Source organism: Chlamydotis macqueenii, chromosome 23 (assembly GCF_036417535.1).
Source record: "Chlamydotis macqueenii isolate bChlMac1 chromosome 23, bChlMac1.mat, whole genome shotgun sequence".
NCBI classification, from domain to species: domain Eukaryota; kingdom Metazoa; phylum Chordata; class Aves; order Otidiformes; family Otididae; genus Chlamydotis; species Chlamydotis macqueenii.
In genome coordinates, this window is record NC_141578.1 from 6,278,281 (window position 1) to 6,296,252 (window position 17,972).

Genomic DNA, 17,972 nt, shown 5'->3' on the forward strand with positions numbered 1-17,972 from the left:
AAATGCTTGCAGCGAGAGCTGCCTGGAGGAACTCTGCTTTGCTGTAGACTAACTTTCCTATTATATTTGGAAAGATATTTGATAAGGATTATGACAACTTCTTTATCTGTTTCTGCAACGTTTTGATTTCTGTGGTTCCAAGGTGGCACGTGCCTGTGACTCTGGAGTATTGGATGCAGAGCTGCTACAAAAAGAAATACTTTCAAAAAACAAATTACTAGTTTTTCAATTAAACTTCCTGTGGTTCTAGCATTAAAAGGGGAACAATTAGTTCTTTTATGCCTTGGAAGCTTTCAGAAATGCCCTTGGGAAGAGCAAGTAGCCACGTAAAGCCAGCCCATCTCATCTGGGGCTTGAAGGACCAGGGGTGCCGTTCCAAGGGCTTGGCTCGCCATGCTCTGGCAGCACAGGATGAGTGTGTCAGATCAGGAATGCCACCTCGTCTTCCACCTTTTTATTTGTGTGGTCGTAGCCTGCGAGCAGGATGGGGCCCCGCTGCTTGGGCTGTTGGTGAAAGACGGTGGCTGCCCGTGGTGTTTGGGTGAAGCCTGTGCTTCCCAGGCTGCGGGCCTGGGGGCTGGTGCGTGCTGGTTTCTGCGCTGAGCAGGGCTGGCGGAGCCAGAACCAGGGCTGGCAGGAAAAAAAACAAAATATGAGGTTTCCTGCAATACAGCCCTTGCTCAGCAGACTTACCTATGGGTGTTGGTCTGCTGTTCCAAAACTAGAGAGAGTTGCAGCTGTAGGCTTCTAGTTGTGCGTAGAGACTTTGATGTAGCTGGAGCTGAAGCTGTGAACAGCTGAAGGCAGAGGACCCTTCGTCTGTCCTAGCAGCAGTGTGGAGCCATGAGCGTGATCACTGTTTGAAGTGTCACTGCTGCTAAGTTCCATCTTACCGAAGAAAGGACTGTGATACTGCAAGTGTTACGATCTCTTGAAACAGGCAGACAAGGAGCCCGCAGTGTTACTGTGGCAGGGGGACGGTGGCGCTGGGACTTGTCCTGCTCTCGAGGACCATTGAGATGCTGCGTCCCCCATCTGGATACACCTCCCTGCTCTCCCCTCTGCCCCTTTCTTTTTTCACGGCTTCTAGATGCTCTTAAGTACTGTCACACGCGTGGTGTCTGGGCAGGGCTAGGAGGATGGTGTGGGGCTGCCCAGGTGGCTGGGGAGGAAGCTGGGGCCGGGTCATGGCAGAGCTCGTGCGTGGGCTGGAGATTTATGGGACAGGATGCTGAATTTGTTTCAGGGAGACTGATAGCATCAGTGTCTGATGCTTCCGCTTCCTGCGTACGGTGATGTCGTGCCTGGCGCTGGCGTGTGGCGCAGGCTCTCCGCAGAGGTGTGCTGCCGAGGTCGTACTGCGCGGGTGCAGAGGTACGTGGTCACACAGCCCTGTGTGTGTCTTACAAGAAAGAAATGTGATGGATGCTGTAAAATGTAGCACTGGGCTGCTCTAAACATAGCCAGCTTGCTTCTGTGTTCTTGATAGTAGAAAGCACTACATTTTCATCTCCTAAAGTGCGCTGTGAACTTGATACAACCTCGGGCAGGGCTAGGTGGACCTCAGTTTGTCTTTTGGAAGTTAAGTTTTGTGTAGAGTATATGAGGGAGAAAAAGTCCGGTGGGAACATGGTGATTTGACTTAAGCAGAACCCATCTACCCTGCAGAAGAAAGTTGTCTTTTTTTTTTGCTGTGGGAAAAGCAAACGGAGGGAGAGGAGGAAAGAGCCTGGAGAGTGCGGAAAGCTACCGGGCACTTGGAGATCCGTAGCAGCAGGCTTTCAGGTGAGGGTTTGGTTAGCCCAGTTGGTCAGAATGGATGGGGTCCGTTAAAAAGTGGCTGTGCCTGTTCAAACCTGCCTATTGCTTGTGTGGTCAGAGCGCAGTGGGAGCCCAGCCAGCGCCCTCGGTGGCATTTCCAGCCCCACTTCAGCTGCCGTGGAATGCCAGCGCCTGCCCGAAATGCCACTGCCTGCCCGAGCAGCTTCGCTGCAGCAGGTGGGAGCTGCCTCCCCCTCTGCCCTACCTCCCCCTCGCCTCTCATCCTAGCCGTGGCCTTCTGACTCATTTAGTACTGACTCAGTTTCAAAGTGTCTTTGCTGATCTGTTATCTGTAGCTTATTCTTCAGAAACGCATTTCCCCGGGTTTCTGAGGTAGCGCTTTCCCACGCCGGTGCGGGCACGGCGCGCGGCAGGTGCGAAGGCGGCGGGGAGGGAGTTTCAAGTAAGCTGGAAGAAGGGATGTGGGAGCCTGGGTCCTGTTGACTTTCAGTAGGAGTTGGTCATCGAACTCTTCTTTAAAATTGCCACCCCGGGTTAGCTGGGCAGTGAAGGACCAGAAACGGAGAGAGGATAGCCATCAAGATATATCTGGGGATGAAATCCATGTTCTTGAGCTAGAGGGTATTGTCAGAGGAAAGGGAAAAGTGAGACTTTGGAAATATATGTGAACTCTTTGCAAATGTAGTCATCAAATAATAGGTACAGGGGATTGTGGATAGAAATGCCAACTTCACATAAATCCAGTAAAAAATTATGTAAAGAAAACAACAGACAGCTGTTTGGATAGTGATTTAGAAACAGTGCATTCTCTCTGTGACGGCAAGCTTTTCTGCAGACTGTATTTTATTGCTGTCGAATCTGGTAGATATAACCAGGAACTTGAAATTTTTATTTAAAAAAGAAAAGGGGGAAAAACCCCCCAAACTGGAAGTAACCCGTGCTCCTAAATAAAATCGGAAGCCAGCAGGCCCTGAGCCGATGGCAGGCGAGGACCGAGCCGGAGCACGATCCTGCGCTGCTGCAGTTCTGCGCAGCCCATGCCGGCGCTGGAGGTGTAGGAGCGTTTCGGCTTCGTAGCTTGGCTGCGTCTGGCCCGGCCCGCCCGAGCAGGGCCGTGGATGTGCTGGGGATCCTGGAAAACGAGACTTGTCAGCCTGGTTACTCTGTTCTCAGGCTGAAGCTTCGTCACTCGACGTGAAAGGTCGGGTGGCTGAGCTGACGCTGCTCCAGAGCTGCGTAGCACTGGGGCAAGTTTTACTGCTTGCTTCAAAAAACTGGTGCAGTCCTGTGTTGAGCAGAAATGTGAACTTTACTGTTGTGAGCTTGATTTTTACTTTGTAACGTGAGAAAGTTCAATTTTGTGTCTTCTTACGGTTTACCTTAACTGCACGTCCAGTTTGTAAAGCATTCTTTTAATGACGTAATCACGTAGAAAGTGTGTTTTGCCGTTGGTTTGCACCTGAACCCTTCCGGTCTCTCGCTGTCCCAGAGGCAAGGTTAGATTGTGACGGAGTTCTCTTTGAGGTAACTTGATTTGAGTATGCAGAAATGGCGTAGAGCTCCGTTGATACAGCAAAGACCAGCTTTCCTAACAGTCATGTTTTAGTTTGAAAATGTAAAGAGAAGATTCGATGCTTACATACATTTGAAAAATGATTAATTCTTTTTTTTTTCTTTTCTTTTCAGTCCCTTGTAGGGAGCCTGGAAAAACCTTCAGTCGGGCTGCTAACACTGATGAGAGATCTTTTATGCCAAGGTATGAGTTCTTAATGTTTTAAGTATAGCTGAAATGGTTGTTAACTGTGAAAACAGTGGCAGCTGGGGAAATTTGAGAACTGATAAGTGTACAATGCATTGTTTAAAATAAAAAGTTACCTGAATCTTGTTTGCTGTAGTGGGGAAAAGAAACCTTAAAGTTTTGTATTCTGTCTTTCCTGATGTCCTCTGCTGTTGTACAAAATGCAAATCTATTATTACAGTCCACAGTTTTTCTTTTTAAGGCTGAGTCAAGAATGTGTCTGCTTTGATTTTTACTTTTTTAAAGTCTTCTGTTGCTGTCTTACTTAATGGAGTTTGTGTCATCAGTTATGACCAATGTTTCATCAAGTTATGCAAAACCGCCAGACCACGTGCTCTTACCGCTCTCTTGCTCACGCTGAGCAGCGTATCTACACCTCCTGTTACGCGTTGCTCCATCTGTGTTTGGAAAAGGAAGGAGAAACTAATAAATACAAACTGCCTTCTTCAGATATATAAAATTGTAGTCGGGAATTTGCATTTCACAGGGTGCAGGTCACATTTCAGATCAGCATGAAGTTCTTGCACCCACTCTTCAGTGCTGTGTTCGCTTATCTTCTTTCTTTATGCTTCTCTCTTCCCATCACCCAAATCATAAACTTATAGATGAGCTGGTGAAACTTTTGTAACAGGAGCAACTAATTTCTGTGTCAGGTTTATCTCCTGAAGGGCCTTGGCTGTTCTCCCCATACCGCCCGCCCCGCGGCCTCTGCCTGGCTTCTTCCGCTGGTTGGGAAATACCCTGAAAGTTTTGTTTCTTCACCCTGATTCAGCCGCTCGGTTGCGACGGGGCGAAAGCTGATTTGCGCAGTTAGGAGAGCGTGTGAGTGCTTGGCTGAGTAAAGATGCAGGTGAGCGGGCGCTGGGGCTGCGTTTCAGGTTACAGCTTCATCTGCGTTTGCATCCATCTGCTGGTCCCTCTGAGGTCCTTCTGCCGTCCTGCCTGCACGGCCTTTCAGTTTTGTATTTTAACACAAATATCCTGCATCTCTTCTTCACCTCTCCGTCTGTTCACAGGGTAGGGCCCTTCACTCTTTCTCCTGGAAGGAGCTGGGCATCTTGGGGCTGATGGTGTGAATAACTGAATCTGCGTTTCTGTCAATTCCCAGGCGGTGTTGGTGACCGTAGAGGCAGAAAAGAGTTGCTCCTATTAAAGAATAAAGAGAATAAGAGATTAATCCTGAGGTGTCAGGTGGTTTGCAGTGTAGAAGCAAAGTTTGTTCGTTATTATAGATGAAATCTGAACCCTACTGATTTATCGGTCTGTATTTAAAGTGGCTGTGCAGGTGGTGGGCAGGTTGGAGGGTCTGATACAGCGGGGAGGAGGGAGCTGAGCCCGCTGCTCGGGGCGGTGATGGGGCCGTTAGTGTGAAACCTGCTCTGCGCCCCACGGTTGTCCTGCCGTAGCTAGGAGGCTGTGTGGGTATGGGAAAAGGGAGCACGAGCAAGGAGACGTGCTCAGCTTCTGCTTTACTTTTGCACCACAGCATTCAGAACTAATGAAACCAGTTTCACAACGTTTATGACAATACTAAAAGTTATTTTTTTACACTCCTTAGCGATGGTATTCTTTTCTTGACTCGAAAGAAGCACTTAACATTCATAATTTCATTCCATTTTGAATCATAGCCGTTGCTTCACAGCACGCAACTCCGCTGCAGAGGGCTCTGGATGGAAATGAATGCTGCTGTGTCTAGCTGTATTTAGGTGGGCATAAACAGCTGCCAGTGAAAAGCTGGCTAGGATGCAGCATAGTAGTTTCTTGAGCACTCTATTCATGTTGTATAAACAGATAACATTAACATACTTGTGACGGAGCTACAGGATAATTAAGGTGTGTGGGGTTTACAGTAATAAGGCTTATGCGTTTCAGGATCTTAGTTTCTTTTTGCACCTGAAAAAAAAAATAGTCAGCAAATGCTGTAGAGAAGAAATGAGAAGTTAGTCTTGTACTGCTCCCAGCTGAAACTTTCCCACAAGTATTTTTACTATAAATAAGAAGTGAAAGAGTTCACAGCTAAATTTAACCCTTAGCTTGGTTGCTTTCTGGGTTTTCTTGTGTGGAACAGACTATGGAACTATAGGGAGATGAAGATAAACTGGATCCATAAGTTGCATTTATACTTTATAAAGAATTCATTGCCTTTTAATTTTTAAGGATTATCGAGGGGAAAATCACAGCTGATTGGAATTCCCCTCTCCTTCCCAGCCAAAATCATTATTTTTGAAAGAAAGGAAGCGAATGTCACTTCTCAGCAAAATTTTCAAGCAGAAGAACTTTCAGCTGCCAGAATTTTAACCAAAAATGTTGTCAGTGTACTGGAGTGCATAGACATTGCTTGCTCTGCTTTTAGATATTCAAAGTTACCATTCTGGAAAATCTCTTTTTTTGGCTTAATATCGCAATTTCTGTGAAGTTAAGCAACTGCAGCTCATGCAGGCTTCAAGAGTTGAAGAAAAACCACCCCAAGGTGCTTAAAACTGTGGGCTGCTGCTGAGAGCTTCGGCTTTGTTCCCCGTCTGAGGCTGGGGTGAGGGAAGGGCAGCTTGGCTGCGTGGCTGCGGAGAGCCGCAGCGCGGGCAGGTGAGCCTTCTTTTTCAGTTCTTCTGACTTTAAAATGAGATTAAATCTGTGTTAAACTGGCTGCAGAATTTGTATGCCTCTCTCCAGCTACGTGGAGGATTTTTAAATTTTAGTTTTAACCTGTACTTGTGTCACATTTAGGTCATAAGCCCACGGTGGTTGAGGGGTGGGGTTGACAGTAGGATGCTTGGCAAGGTCTCCGGTAACGCGTTCAAATGCCGGTCCCAGTGCAGGACTGGCTGTGGGTGTGTGGCAGCACGTGGATTTCCTCTTGACTTTGTGTTTTACAACTTTCCCCTGGGAATGTAAATGATAGAAAAAAAACCTGTCCTGGTTTAATGATTATATAAACTTGAGACACAGATTGTCAGGGAGTTGTCCACAGTTGCAAAGCTAAAAATGTGATCCCTGTTCTTCGCAGAGCGTTGTTAACGGTAGTCGACAGGGTGATACATTTCTCTATCAATCTGCTTGGAATACATTTTTATTTTTAAAGCAATCCTCAGACTGTAGCCGGTGAGCCCATAAGCCCCGTGGCAGCGTTAGTCTGAAGTGCCTTTGAGAAATGCAGTTTGCCCAGCCTCATAGCACTCGTGTTTCTGAAGCCTTACTTGGGAAGAAAGCGCTATCTTGCTGGGGAAGAGGGGGGAGATAATTAGCTGCTGAGGTCATTGTTTGCTTCAGCTTCGTTGATAGGGACAGCCCAGCCTGGCTTCTAATGTAAACATAGTGTAAAATGTTTATCACCAGCTTTGTCATTTGCCTTATTTGTCAGGGAATCTCGGTGAGAATGAGAAGTTTTCTGGTGCTGCGCAGCGAGTTGAGGGAGTTGCAGGATTGCCATAAAAAGGCAGAGTGCTTGCTTGGGCGAGCAGAGCAGCTCTGCCTTGGCAGCGTAAGTTAGGCCTGACCTTTTCCAGAGAGAAAGTACTAACCCAAATCATTCCGGGCTGCGCTGGGTGAGAGAAGTAAACCTCTCTAGTTGCATCTTTCTGATGTCGTTTTCTTGTTTGATGCTCCTTGTTTTATGCTGTGAAGTGCTGAGAGTGCAGAGGACAGGCAGCGAGAGTTTGTCCTGCCCGGCACAGCTGGGAGCGGGCGTGCGTGGCTGCGCGGTGTTGGTGCCGAGGTGTGTTCATCCTCTTCCTCTCTGAGCACCAGCAGGCTCACAGGTCTGGCTTTGGGCATCTCACATAAACTGGGGCTGTCAGAGCCGCCATCGAAACTTGAGTGCCCAGGTGGAAAAATAACAACCATAGCTGTTACTAAAGAGATCTTTGTCCTTGGCAGTATCTGGAGAAGGGGAGCGTGCTCCTACTTTCGGAAGACAGTGTCATAAATTTGTATGTGCAGGTACGCTTTTAACTGTTGGCTTCTTTCCTGCTTTCCAGATCGTCGCTATTTGAACAGACCACACCATGCGTGAGTACAAGCTAGTGGTCCTTGGTTCAGGAGGTGTGGGGAAGTCCGCTTTGGTGAGTTTTGGGAAGCAGTTCTGAAACTGATACACAAACTTCAAAACTGGCCTATCTTACAGCAGACAATGCTCATTAATGCGTTGGGATATTTGTATTATTTTTGACACGTATAGTGACTTCCCTGTGGCCGGTGTTACACTGCTGAAATATCTATGAATTTGTGTCATGTTTCTGGAGAAGCAGCAGGCAATTAATCACTGTTACAATAGTTAGCAGTTCGTTCCTGCTTCCTGCACGAGTGTAATACTGTAAATGACTGCCTGTCTGTATCTGAGTATCGAAGCCTGACCCACCCTGGAACAGTGAAGGAGGTCTTGCTGTGCATGGCTGTGAATGAGCAATGGTTGCAGCTTTGCCTCGAAGGCTGTGTGTTTTCCATCCTGGATAGAACCTGGATGAACGGCCTGGACTGACAACATGGGGCAGAACGAGAAGTCACCTCCGACGTGCGCAGTGCAGAGGGATTAGCAGACCGATGACACTTTGCACTCCTTAAGTGCTTGTGTTGTTTCTAGTAAGAGGTTTGCATAGTGGAGCTGATAGTAAGGCACTGTAAGAGAGATCTCTCACCTGTTTATCACAAATCAGTAAAGCAGCTTGCTCCAACAAGAAAGGCAAAGGCCTGGTCAAGTGTGAAGTTATCTACAACAAGGAACTACACCGTGTTCCTTTTCACAGAAGATGATAACAGCTGACCAGCCATTCATGTGATTGCACCGCTGTTTATTCTGCTGAAATGGGCTGCTGAATAATCTTGGTAAACCACCTGCAGAATCCCGTTGAAAAGAAGGAAAGATTATTCAGTTATATATCAGATTTGATGTACTCTCTCAGAGATCCCATCCTAACCTGTACAAGATGGAGGTGTCAAAATTTTTTGATGCGTTCTGTTCTTCCACAGCAATGTAAGCAATCTGTAGGACTTTTTCCACTTGCATCCCCTTGATTGAGTATCTTGCTGTTGTTATGTAACACAGAAAGACCCACTAGGTATAATAAGGCACGTATTAATATGCAGTACATAAAAATTATTCAGCGTCTGACATACTTGAATTTCCTTGTTTATGATGTGAAATCTGAGTCAGTGTCCATCACTGGCTTTTTTAAAAGCTGAAAGGCGAGTACTTAGTCTGATAAACAAAAGTTACATTATTTTTGACAGTCTAGGTGCTAAGTAAGCATAAATTGCAATTCATATGCAACATTGATGCATTATGTTTGTAACAGGACACAATAAGTGCCCATTAGCAGCTAAGAGTCAATAATATTTAGCTGTCAAGAAGACTGCTAAGTTACAAGCATTAGCGAGGAGAGGTTACAAGGTGTGATTTAAAATGATATGAAGGTCACTTTAAAATTTCTTTCTTCAAACTGTATAAACTAAAATTCTAACAAAGAGGCTGGTGTTCCTTTTCAGTTCTGTGTTTTCATTACAATATGGTGTTGTTTCACTGCAAACCCTCCTTATTGTTTTAACTCTCCCCTGGCAATGTGATGCGGATTGTGCCTTTTCATAGTGATGACAGCATAGCAAAAAAAACCTTCATAGCTACTAAGGCACAGTTGTTTTGCAACTTCTTTGTAAGTATTTCCTGAACAGCAGTTCTCCCCTCATTTCTAATGGGAGTAGAAATCTTCTGGAGAGTCCGTGGGTAGATGGTACTGCCAGGAGTATCCAGTCGTGCACAGTCCTGTATAGAACTGGAAATTCAATTTGGGACGCACAACCCCCAAACTGATAGGAAGCTTTAAAAGTCTTGGATCCATGCATAACCTGAAAACAACCTCAGATTTGTGTCTTCTCCCTTGGCCTCTCTTTCCTCCTATAATCCATAGAAGTAAAGTACAAGTAAAGTAAGAATATGACATAGTAAGATGGGTTATGAATGAAGCTGAATATAATTGTAATCAAGACTGTATGTAGTTGGTGTCTGTGAACACACACAGACCGTGAACTGGCAACTACACGTGAACACACAAGCACCAGCTGAGATAACAGAAGTTAGAACAGTGATTTATTAGAAATTAAGGAATTTGAGAAGAGAATATGTGGGTTCAGTTAATTTTCTATCTGAGCAGCACTGTATTTGCAGCTATAAAATAAGACTCTGAGTGTTGCAGTAGAAAGATGAAATGTCGCGAGTGCTTTGGCAGATTCTCGCGCTGAAGGCTGGTTCACAACGCCGTTCCCAGAATAGAGCGGTACAGATGCGACCGACTTCAGTGCTCAAATGTTAGCCTCTAGCAAAGAGCAACCTTCCTTGGACCCTCTTTGGTTAGCAGCTGTGCTAAAATCCTAACATATAGTCTGTAACCCACAGTTCTCATTGCTGGTTTCCATTGCTGGTGTAACCCTTTGATCCACGTTAACAGTGGTATTTATTACAATGATTTTGCTGAGATCTGTTATCTGACAGACAGGACAGCCATTCACTGTGACAGGAAAATATTGGAGAAGCAGCGGCTTTGATCGCTGGAGTGTAAAATAGGTTTATTTAGCGATACAGGATGATTTTAATATGAGGTAGTACTAGAAATCTTTACTTTTATATTAAAAGAGAGCAAACCATGAGGAGCTGCTCAGTTTCCAGCGTACAGCGAGATGTTCTGCCTGTACCTGGCATATGCTACACTGGAAGTTTGTAAGTGCTTGTATGACAAATGTGAACCCTCTTGCAGGAAAATCTCAGCCTTTTGTCCAAATAAAATACTGCTTCTCAAAACAGGTAGTGACTTTGCAGAATTTGTATTAAAAACTTGCAGAAGGTTCAGCTGCCAAAAGATAGTTTGTGTGTTTGTTGGTCTTTAGAGAGAAAATTAAGTGCTGGGATCTTGGCGCTTAGTTTTACGAACACACATCACCTTGTTTTACAAACATCAGCCAAACCTCCTGTGCTGTGTTACTGCAGATTGTTGTAGGTAAGGGGACGGGGACACAAAGCGAAAGGGAAGAGCCTTGCAGAGGACGAGTGACGCTGCAGACTGACAGGGGCCAAAGCACACCACGTACGGAGCTTGGATGTCCAGAGGTGGCCCACATCCGAATGACAGCTTGATGGGAAATGTTTAGATTTGCTTTGAATAATTAAATAGAAGAAAGACTTCCTCTTTGAAATGAGCGATGTCTCCTTCTTTAATGGTTCAGTACAAACTGAGTATCTGGAGATGCTCCAGTTTTAACGTGCTGCTCTGAAGTGTGTCTGCGCTGGGCACGTAATCCAGAGTAGCTCCACTGTAACTCTGACACGAGTCAAACTGAGATGTGGATTTTCCACAACGTACTTTTCCACAGTGTATAGATTGCCAGTTCTTCTGATTAAATATCAGACCTTCCATATTTGGTGATTTTTAGTCTTCTAAAGTCGCAGGCACTGAAGAAAAGGCATTTTTGGGGATATCATCTTTTATGAAAAAGCAAGCAAGCAAACAGTTTGCATTTCTAAAAAAATTTGAAAGCATCCTTGAATAAAGTGGTTCTTAAAACAACAGAAACTACACAAATTTTATTTAAAAAAAAATGAAATTTTATATGTCTCTCTCTCTCTGCTCCCCACTATTGAATTAGCAGCAGTGTTGAGTAAGTTTTGGTGTGTTACTTTTTCATAAAGTACTTGATAAATGTTACTGGTCGTGTTCAGTTCACTTCATTTTTTTTTTTTTTTTTTTTAATTCTTTCCTTTCTCCCCAGACTGTACAGTTCGTTCAGGGAATTTTTGTTGAAAAATATGACCCAACAATAGAAGATTCATACAGAAAGGTAAAATAACATCACTTTAATTTCTTTCAAGTCTCATAGAGCTTGCTGGTTTTCAATAATGTAACGAAAGCTTATCAGAATGAAAAAGGGTCTTTTCTGAGAAAATGTTACGGCTGCGTAAAACCGCAGCAAGAAAGCGATGCAGAGAAAAGCATCAGTCTTGAGAATGGTTTAATACGGCTAGACAGAGTGCTTTACTAGCTTAGGGTGTCTAAATGCAATCAGACAAATTGTATCAACTACTCTAAAGCTGCATTATCAGGGAATGACAAATTTTGCTGTTAATTGGACCGCTCCCTAACTTAATTGTGTTTAACAGGAGGATTAACCTGTTATTATTCCATATAACTGAGAGCTTTCACTTTGAATCTCTGGTGACTCAAGGTGAGGCAGTTTGAGGTTGCAGCTCTCCACTCTTTGCCTGTTTCTTCATTAGAGGTTGCTGTGCCTGCCCAGAGATCAGTCTGGTGTATTTTCCTGAACCATCACTGATTTCCACCCGTACTGGGGTACGAGCAGACAGATGCACTGCCCATCCTCCTGGCAGTGCCTCTGATGGATGCCTGGGGATAGGAGCAGCTCAACCAAACTAGGGTCAGGCTGTTACTCAGATCTGTTTGCTGCAATTTGACATATAATTATTTCTTCAAGACATAAAGATAGCAATATTTGCTGTGTGTGTGCTATGTGTAGAAGTAGTTACAGAGGATATATACACCATTTGTCACAGTAGGTTATATTCCTGTAGCACAGCAGTTGCCTGTTGTTGTTTTCTTTAAGGAACAGCTGTTTTCCCATTTAGTTCAAATGCATTCTGCTTGGTTTGAAGGCATATGAAATTCTTTACGGCCTTTTTAGATGCAGGCTTGTAATTGCTGAGTGAAAGTCCCTGTCAGGATCCCTGATGCTGTGGTGTGACATAATTCCATCAACAGAGCTGCTTTCTTCGCTCATTGATGTCAAGTAACCCATTGTTTTACAGATTAGCATAAATGTTACCATAATTAAAGGCACCAAAACATAAAACAAGAACTTGCAGCACTTTTGCCTGTGATAATTAAATGTAAATTGGGGTATGAGTTCTGCTGTTAAATTTATTTGGCTTTCCTGGAATTACACTCATTGGATGTGAGACATTGCTCAGTGAGTGGAAGACTTGCTGAGCCTGACTGTGAGGATCACTAAATATTTTGCTTTTTCTTTTCTTCCTTACTCCCTTCTCCCCCAGCAGCAAAGAAAAAATGAAGTTTAAGGTCCTTTTGATTTGTAAGAGTGGACTTTATCTCACTTAAGCTGAGGTGTTTGCAATGAGCTGCTCATTTCGGCCTTTGTCCTGAACAGCGTCGTGGAGCCTGAGTGAGCTGAGCCCAGCGCGTGCCTCGCGGTGTGGTCGCTCCTCTGAGAGCGGTGCCTCTCTAGCGCTGGGAAGTGCAGGGCACTGGCTGGCTTTTAGAGGCCTTTGTGGCAGAAGTGAAAATTAAGCTCATATTCCTCTTGCCTGTCCCATTTCAGATTTTTTTTACTTTTAACTGCATTTGTCTCTGCCCCTTTTTCCCCAGCAAGTGGAAGTAGACTGTCAACAGTGTATGCTTGAAATCCTCGATACAGCAGGGACGGTAAGTGTCATTTCTTTTTCTAATTGGTATGGAGTTTCTTTGTTACGAACGAGGTGGGATGTTAAGAATAGAACTTACACTAGTGTAATAATCCTGCCCAAGCAAAAGCAATAGATCAGCTGCAATAATTTAAATTGAATGGTTTTGTTAAATAACCCAAGGCCTGGTGTGATGAATGAGCCTTCTGCAGCCCTGCCAGCAGCCTTGTGAACCCGCTCCCCAGCCGGTGCCCCAGTGCTGGGACACACAGGTTGGTGCATCCCGTGCCACTCACCTCTTCTCTGCCACCACTGTCGTCTCACTATCAACATGCTGATACGGGATTGTTTTACGTGGCAGTTTTGCAAGTGGCCGGAAAACAGACACAGATCAAAGCCCCTTCCAAGCAGTGCGTAGGGATCGTCTCCCAGCATGTCACATCAGCCTACGTGGGGAGGATTTCATCAGCAGTGATTCTGTACCTGTGCAGGAATACTCCTCTGCCCCTGAGGCACCTCCCTGGCACTGCCTTCTGCTGCCTTGGGAGGCCCGTGTCCTTCCTGCCGGCCAGCAGCCGGGGCCGCGCAGCAGCTCCCTTTGCCGTGCCGCTGGCGCTTGCCATCGTGCAAAGTCCTGTCGCTGAGTAAACAGACCTTGTAACGGTTGAGTGCGCATCACAGGGGGAGGACATGCTTCCTAAAAATTAGTTTTATTTAGAAAGCTTTGAAAATTATCCACAGCAATGCGAAGGCGTGGAGGCAGAAGTCATTGTTACGCAGTGCTGGTAAAGCCTCCTTTCACAGGCGCGCACAAAGGCAGCTTTGATCTGGTACAGATTTTCCAGCCTGCTCTTGCGTTTCATTGCATTGAACCTTTCAGCCATTTTCGTGCAAGAGATGGCTGCTGGATAACTGCGTGTGCTCAGAGGTGAGCAAGCAGTGCCTTCCCACGCCGTCGTGCTCACAGTAAATCGTGCGTGTGTGACACCTAGGCCTGTGTCGGTGTCATGTTAGAAGAGAAATTGAATTTGCAGTCCGTATCTGTTGTCTGGAGAATTGTCTGATGGCAGATTCGTGCTTAACACCACATTGGAAAATAAACGACAGCACAGTATAAAATATGTCAACCAAATCTTAACACCTTGTGTTGTGGTTCGGGGCGTACAACAGTCTGTCTGCAGGTGTATTTTTATTGCTGCTCTTGATTTTTTTTTTTTCACATTTTTTCAATACGCTTTTTTCTCTCTTAGGGAAAAAAAAAAAAGGAAAGAGATGTGTTAATACTTTTGTTAAATTTGCATGCTTCAGTGGCTTTTTGTAAGAGGTAAAAATGTACATGCGTGCTGTACAGTACTATATTCTTGTCGCCATTAAAATAGAAGTATTCCTGTGTAAAAGTTCATTACCTGCATTCACTAGCTAATTACTTTTTAAAATGTTTGATTACAGGAGCAATTTACAGCAATGAGGGATCTCTATATGAAGAATGGCCAAGGGTTTGCACTAGTATATTCTATAACAGCACAGTCCACGTTTAATGACCTACAGGACCTGCGGGAACAGATTTTACGGGTTAAGGACACTGAAGATGTGAGTGGAATATTCTTTTCTTCTGCAAGTGGTTAAATTTGTTTATGAGTAAACATGCAGTAATTTTTGAGTAAAATTTCCTTCTAAGAATGTCCTTTGCTGTGTTGAAGGAAGTTTCCTTAGCATTATTTGTTTTCACTGATGTTATTTGAGGTCCAGCACCTGCTAACGCGCATTGTGAAGCCAGATTTTCGCCTGTGCTGGCAGGCTAACAGTCTTTGGAAATGGTGGGAGTTGACTGAAAAAACAACTTTTTTCTTTTTTTAACTCATTTCCAGTATTTGAGTTTTCTTCTTTCACTGTGCTTTAGCCGTACTTTTTTCCTTGATTTTGAGGAAAATAATAATAGTCAAACTCACCAATAATGACGTTCTTAGTAGCTCTGCAGCTGTCTTACAGCGGAGCCTACCGTTACTTTTCCCACGGGTGTGAAGCAGAACAGGAGTACAAAGCAGTGACGTCTCCTGAGGGTCGGCTGCGGAGTCTCCCCTGTCCTGGAGCGGGGCGGTGTTGTGTGCTGCGCCCTCTGTGCCGCTCACGTGCATACCAGGCAGAGTCCAAGTTAGTGAACTGGAGCTGCCAATAGACGGGACGCGTTCGTCTTACTGACCAGGCTGTGCTTTGTAATTTCAATGTCATTAGCTTTCTTTTTTTAAATCACGGAATATTTCTTTATTTTGATTTCTTTGTGTGAGAGGACAGTGTCATAGGGGCTGGGGGGGTGGGATGGGAGCTTGGTCAGTCGCTGCCTCTCCGGCTGCCGGAGCTGTTCGTTAGGTGGAGTAACCCCGGGTCTTGCGTAAAGTAGAGATTCCCTTCCTGTAGCTGTTAAGGGTCTCTTGGTTTGTGAGCTCTGCTTCACTCAAATCCATCAAAACCCAAACTTTACAGAATTGTAGGTTACCGTACGAAAATGTGCTCGTCCCTTCCTGAAGGAAAGGGGGATGTTTCGGGGTCTGTGGCTCCGTGACACGCGTGTGTGAGCAGGGAGGGTTGAGCGCTGCGCCGCGGGTGCGCCTGTCCCTGTGGTGGTGCAGACCACCCTCGCAGTCCGAGGCCTTTAAACTCTCAGCAGTTTTATTTGTTCCTTCTGTCGTTTGATAAAATCTGTAACCTGAAGGAGATCGTGCAGTTCTGTGTGTTGAACCATTGAAAGACTCTGGAAGCATCTTAGCTAGTGACGCAAGGTTGTAATTTTGGTTGTTTAAATCTGGTTTTAAAATAAGGAAAAATTACATTAAGATAGTTAGCATTCAGTCGCTTTTGATGGAAGAAAACTATTTACCATATTTCCAGTTCAGGCCCCAACTCTTGGAACTCCTTGTCAGACTTTTAATTTCTAAATGTGTGATGTAGGTGAGGGTGCTGGTGGTTTGTGCCGTGGTAGCCGTGTCACCGGTGGAGACGTGTGGGAACTGTCTCTCTGTGTAGGCTTCCGCCAAAAGAACCTGAAATTAATTTTTTTTTTTTTTTTTTGCCTAGCAGTTGGTAATATATTCAAGGGTTTGCCTTGGGGAGTGTGAAAAAGATTGCCTATTTTTTTCCGCTGACAGCTTAAAAGTAGCCGCTGCCTTTGATGTCGATTGCTTGCGGGCTGTGTCAGTGCTTTAGGGCTCCCCAGCCGAGCCGGGGACGCGGCAGCAGCCTCTCCCGCGCAGCCCTTATCTCCTTACAGCACTCCTGCGGCTGGTGGGGCGCTGGCCGTCGCTGAACGGGGCTGGGACACCTATGTAGGCCAAACTCTGGGTGAGCCATCTGCGGTGTATTTAAATAGCTATTCAGGAAAAGGCAGCTTGGGCAACGAGCAGAGCGCGCGGGTGGGATGAGCGCGGCCCGCAGCGCGGCTGTTGCGCGGCCGAGGGAACCTCGGGGCTGCTGCTTTCTCCTGGATCTTCATTGTCCCACGTCCCGATTTCCTTGTTTTGAGTTGCTCTGGTTCCTTCCTTGGTTTAACAAGCTGAATGTCTATTTATGCAGAGCTGATTTTCATTTAGGCAGGGATTACGCTTGCGTAAATCCCCGATAACACGAGTCCTTTATTAGCCGCTCGCTCGGAGCCCCGCGCTTCGCTCGGCTGCGCTCGCTGGAGGGGAATTTGCACCGTAAGCTGGTCAGGTTCACCGGACAATAGAGACTGTTGCTTTTGTTTTTACTTCAGTGACTTGATTTAACTATTAAAATGCATTTATTTATTTTGTGTTCGGAGGGTGTTACTTGTTGAATCCAAGCCTGAGAACCTTTTGAACGTTTAAGCCATGTTCTGCTGAGTTAGGGAAATGCGCTCCTTCCTGTATTCAGTTTCAGAATGTGTCTTTGAAAATCCCAGTACTTACACCGTTAAATTGTGTAAGTCTAACAAAAATTTAAATCCCAGTCTTCTATGTGAAACAGTAAATGATTAAAAGCTAGTTGTTCGTCAAACTTGGGTTTTGGCTCAGTGATAAACGCGTACTGCCTTTTGGAAAAACCTTCTGCAGGGTTTCTTGCCTTTCAAAGCCATGCTGTTTGTCTATTTAAGTATCACTTTTGTGCCTATTATTTCACGTCTTCATATGCTTTATTTTTTTTACTGAACGATTTCAGAACACATTTTCATGTTGCAGTATGAGAAGATTTTTCTTAACTGTCTACAAAACTGTGAAGAATGGCATTAAGCTGATAGAGTGGTAAATATCCTGTTGGTCTCTGTGAAACAGGCTGCTTTGGATTTGCCTCATCTCTATTGTGACTTCAGGTTTCTGATGTAATAGGCAAAAAATTCTGAAAAATACAAATGGGATCATTTTCTAATTGGTATGACTGTGAGTTTTAAACACAAAAATTGATCTTGAGCGTAGTTGACTCAGCAAGAGGCTACAAATATTAACGATGAAGTAGATTAAAAACGTACAATGTGTTGTAAATTACTAAAGGAAGTGGATCATGATTTATTTTCCAGCTGGAAAGTACTCATTTTCTGTTCAAAGCATTAAATGCTCCAGGAAATGGAGCAGGGTGCACACCCATTATCAGCAGTTCTGTAGTTTTTTTTCTACTTCTACATAGTGTAGGGGAAACAGGATGCTGTCGCTGTTGTGTGTAGGCAGAGCGCTGCAGTGCGTCCTGCGGCTCTTGCTGTGGTCTCGGGTTTCAAAATCCCGCTTAGCTCTGCCTGTAGCATCCCCTCAGATCTATACGAGATGCGAGTTGTAAAAGCAAACTTTAAAAATAGGTATAACCCACAATGCTCAGGCGTAGAAAGTCCTGAACTTGTGTCTGTCTCCAAGCTGGCTGTGAAAATGCGTGGGCTGGGGCTGGGGAGCGGGGCGGCGTTGGGCTGGGGCTGGGGCCGGGGAGCGGGGCGGCGTTGGGCTGGGGCTGGGGCTGGGGAGCGGGGCGGCCTTGGGCTGG

At 45.2% G+C, this 17,972-nt stretch overlaps 1 protein-coding gene across 2 annotated transcripts in view; it reads left to right on the plus strand.

Moving 5' to 3' along the window:
• RAP1A (RAP1A, member of RAS oncogene family) overlaps nucleotides 1-17,972 on the plus strand; it is a 40,962-nt gene that overhangs the window by 15,433 nt on the left and 7,557 nt on the right. For both annotated transcript variants that reach the window (XM_086765387.1, XM_086765388.1), the window contains 5 exons: nucleotides 3,469-3,538; nucleotides 7,555-7,638; nucleotides 11,330-11,398; nucleotides 12,958-13,014; nucleotides 14,442-14,582. In XM_086765387.1, the coding sequence (XP_086621513.1) occupies nucleotides 7,582-7,638; nucleotides 11,330-11,398; nucleotides 12,958-13,014; nucleotides 14,442-14,582 (324 nt within the window). In that variant the 5' untranslated portion in view covers nucleotides 3,469-3,538; nucleotides 7,555-7,581. The remainder of the gene's footprint in view (nucleotides 1-3,468; nucleotides 3,539-7,554; nucleotides 7,639-11,329; nucleotides 11,399-12,957; nucleotides 13,015-14,441; nucleotides 14,583-17,972) is intronic.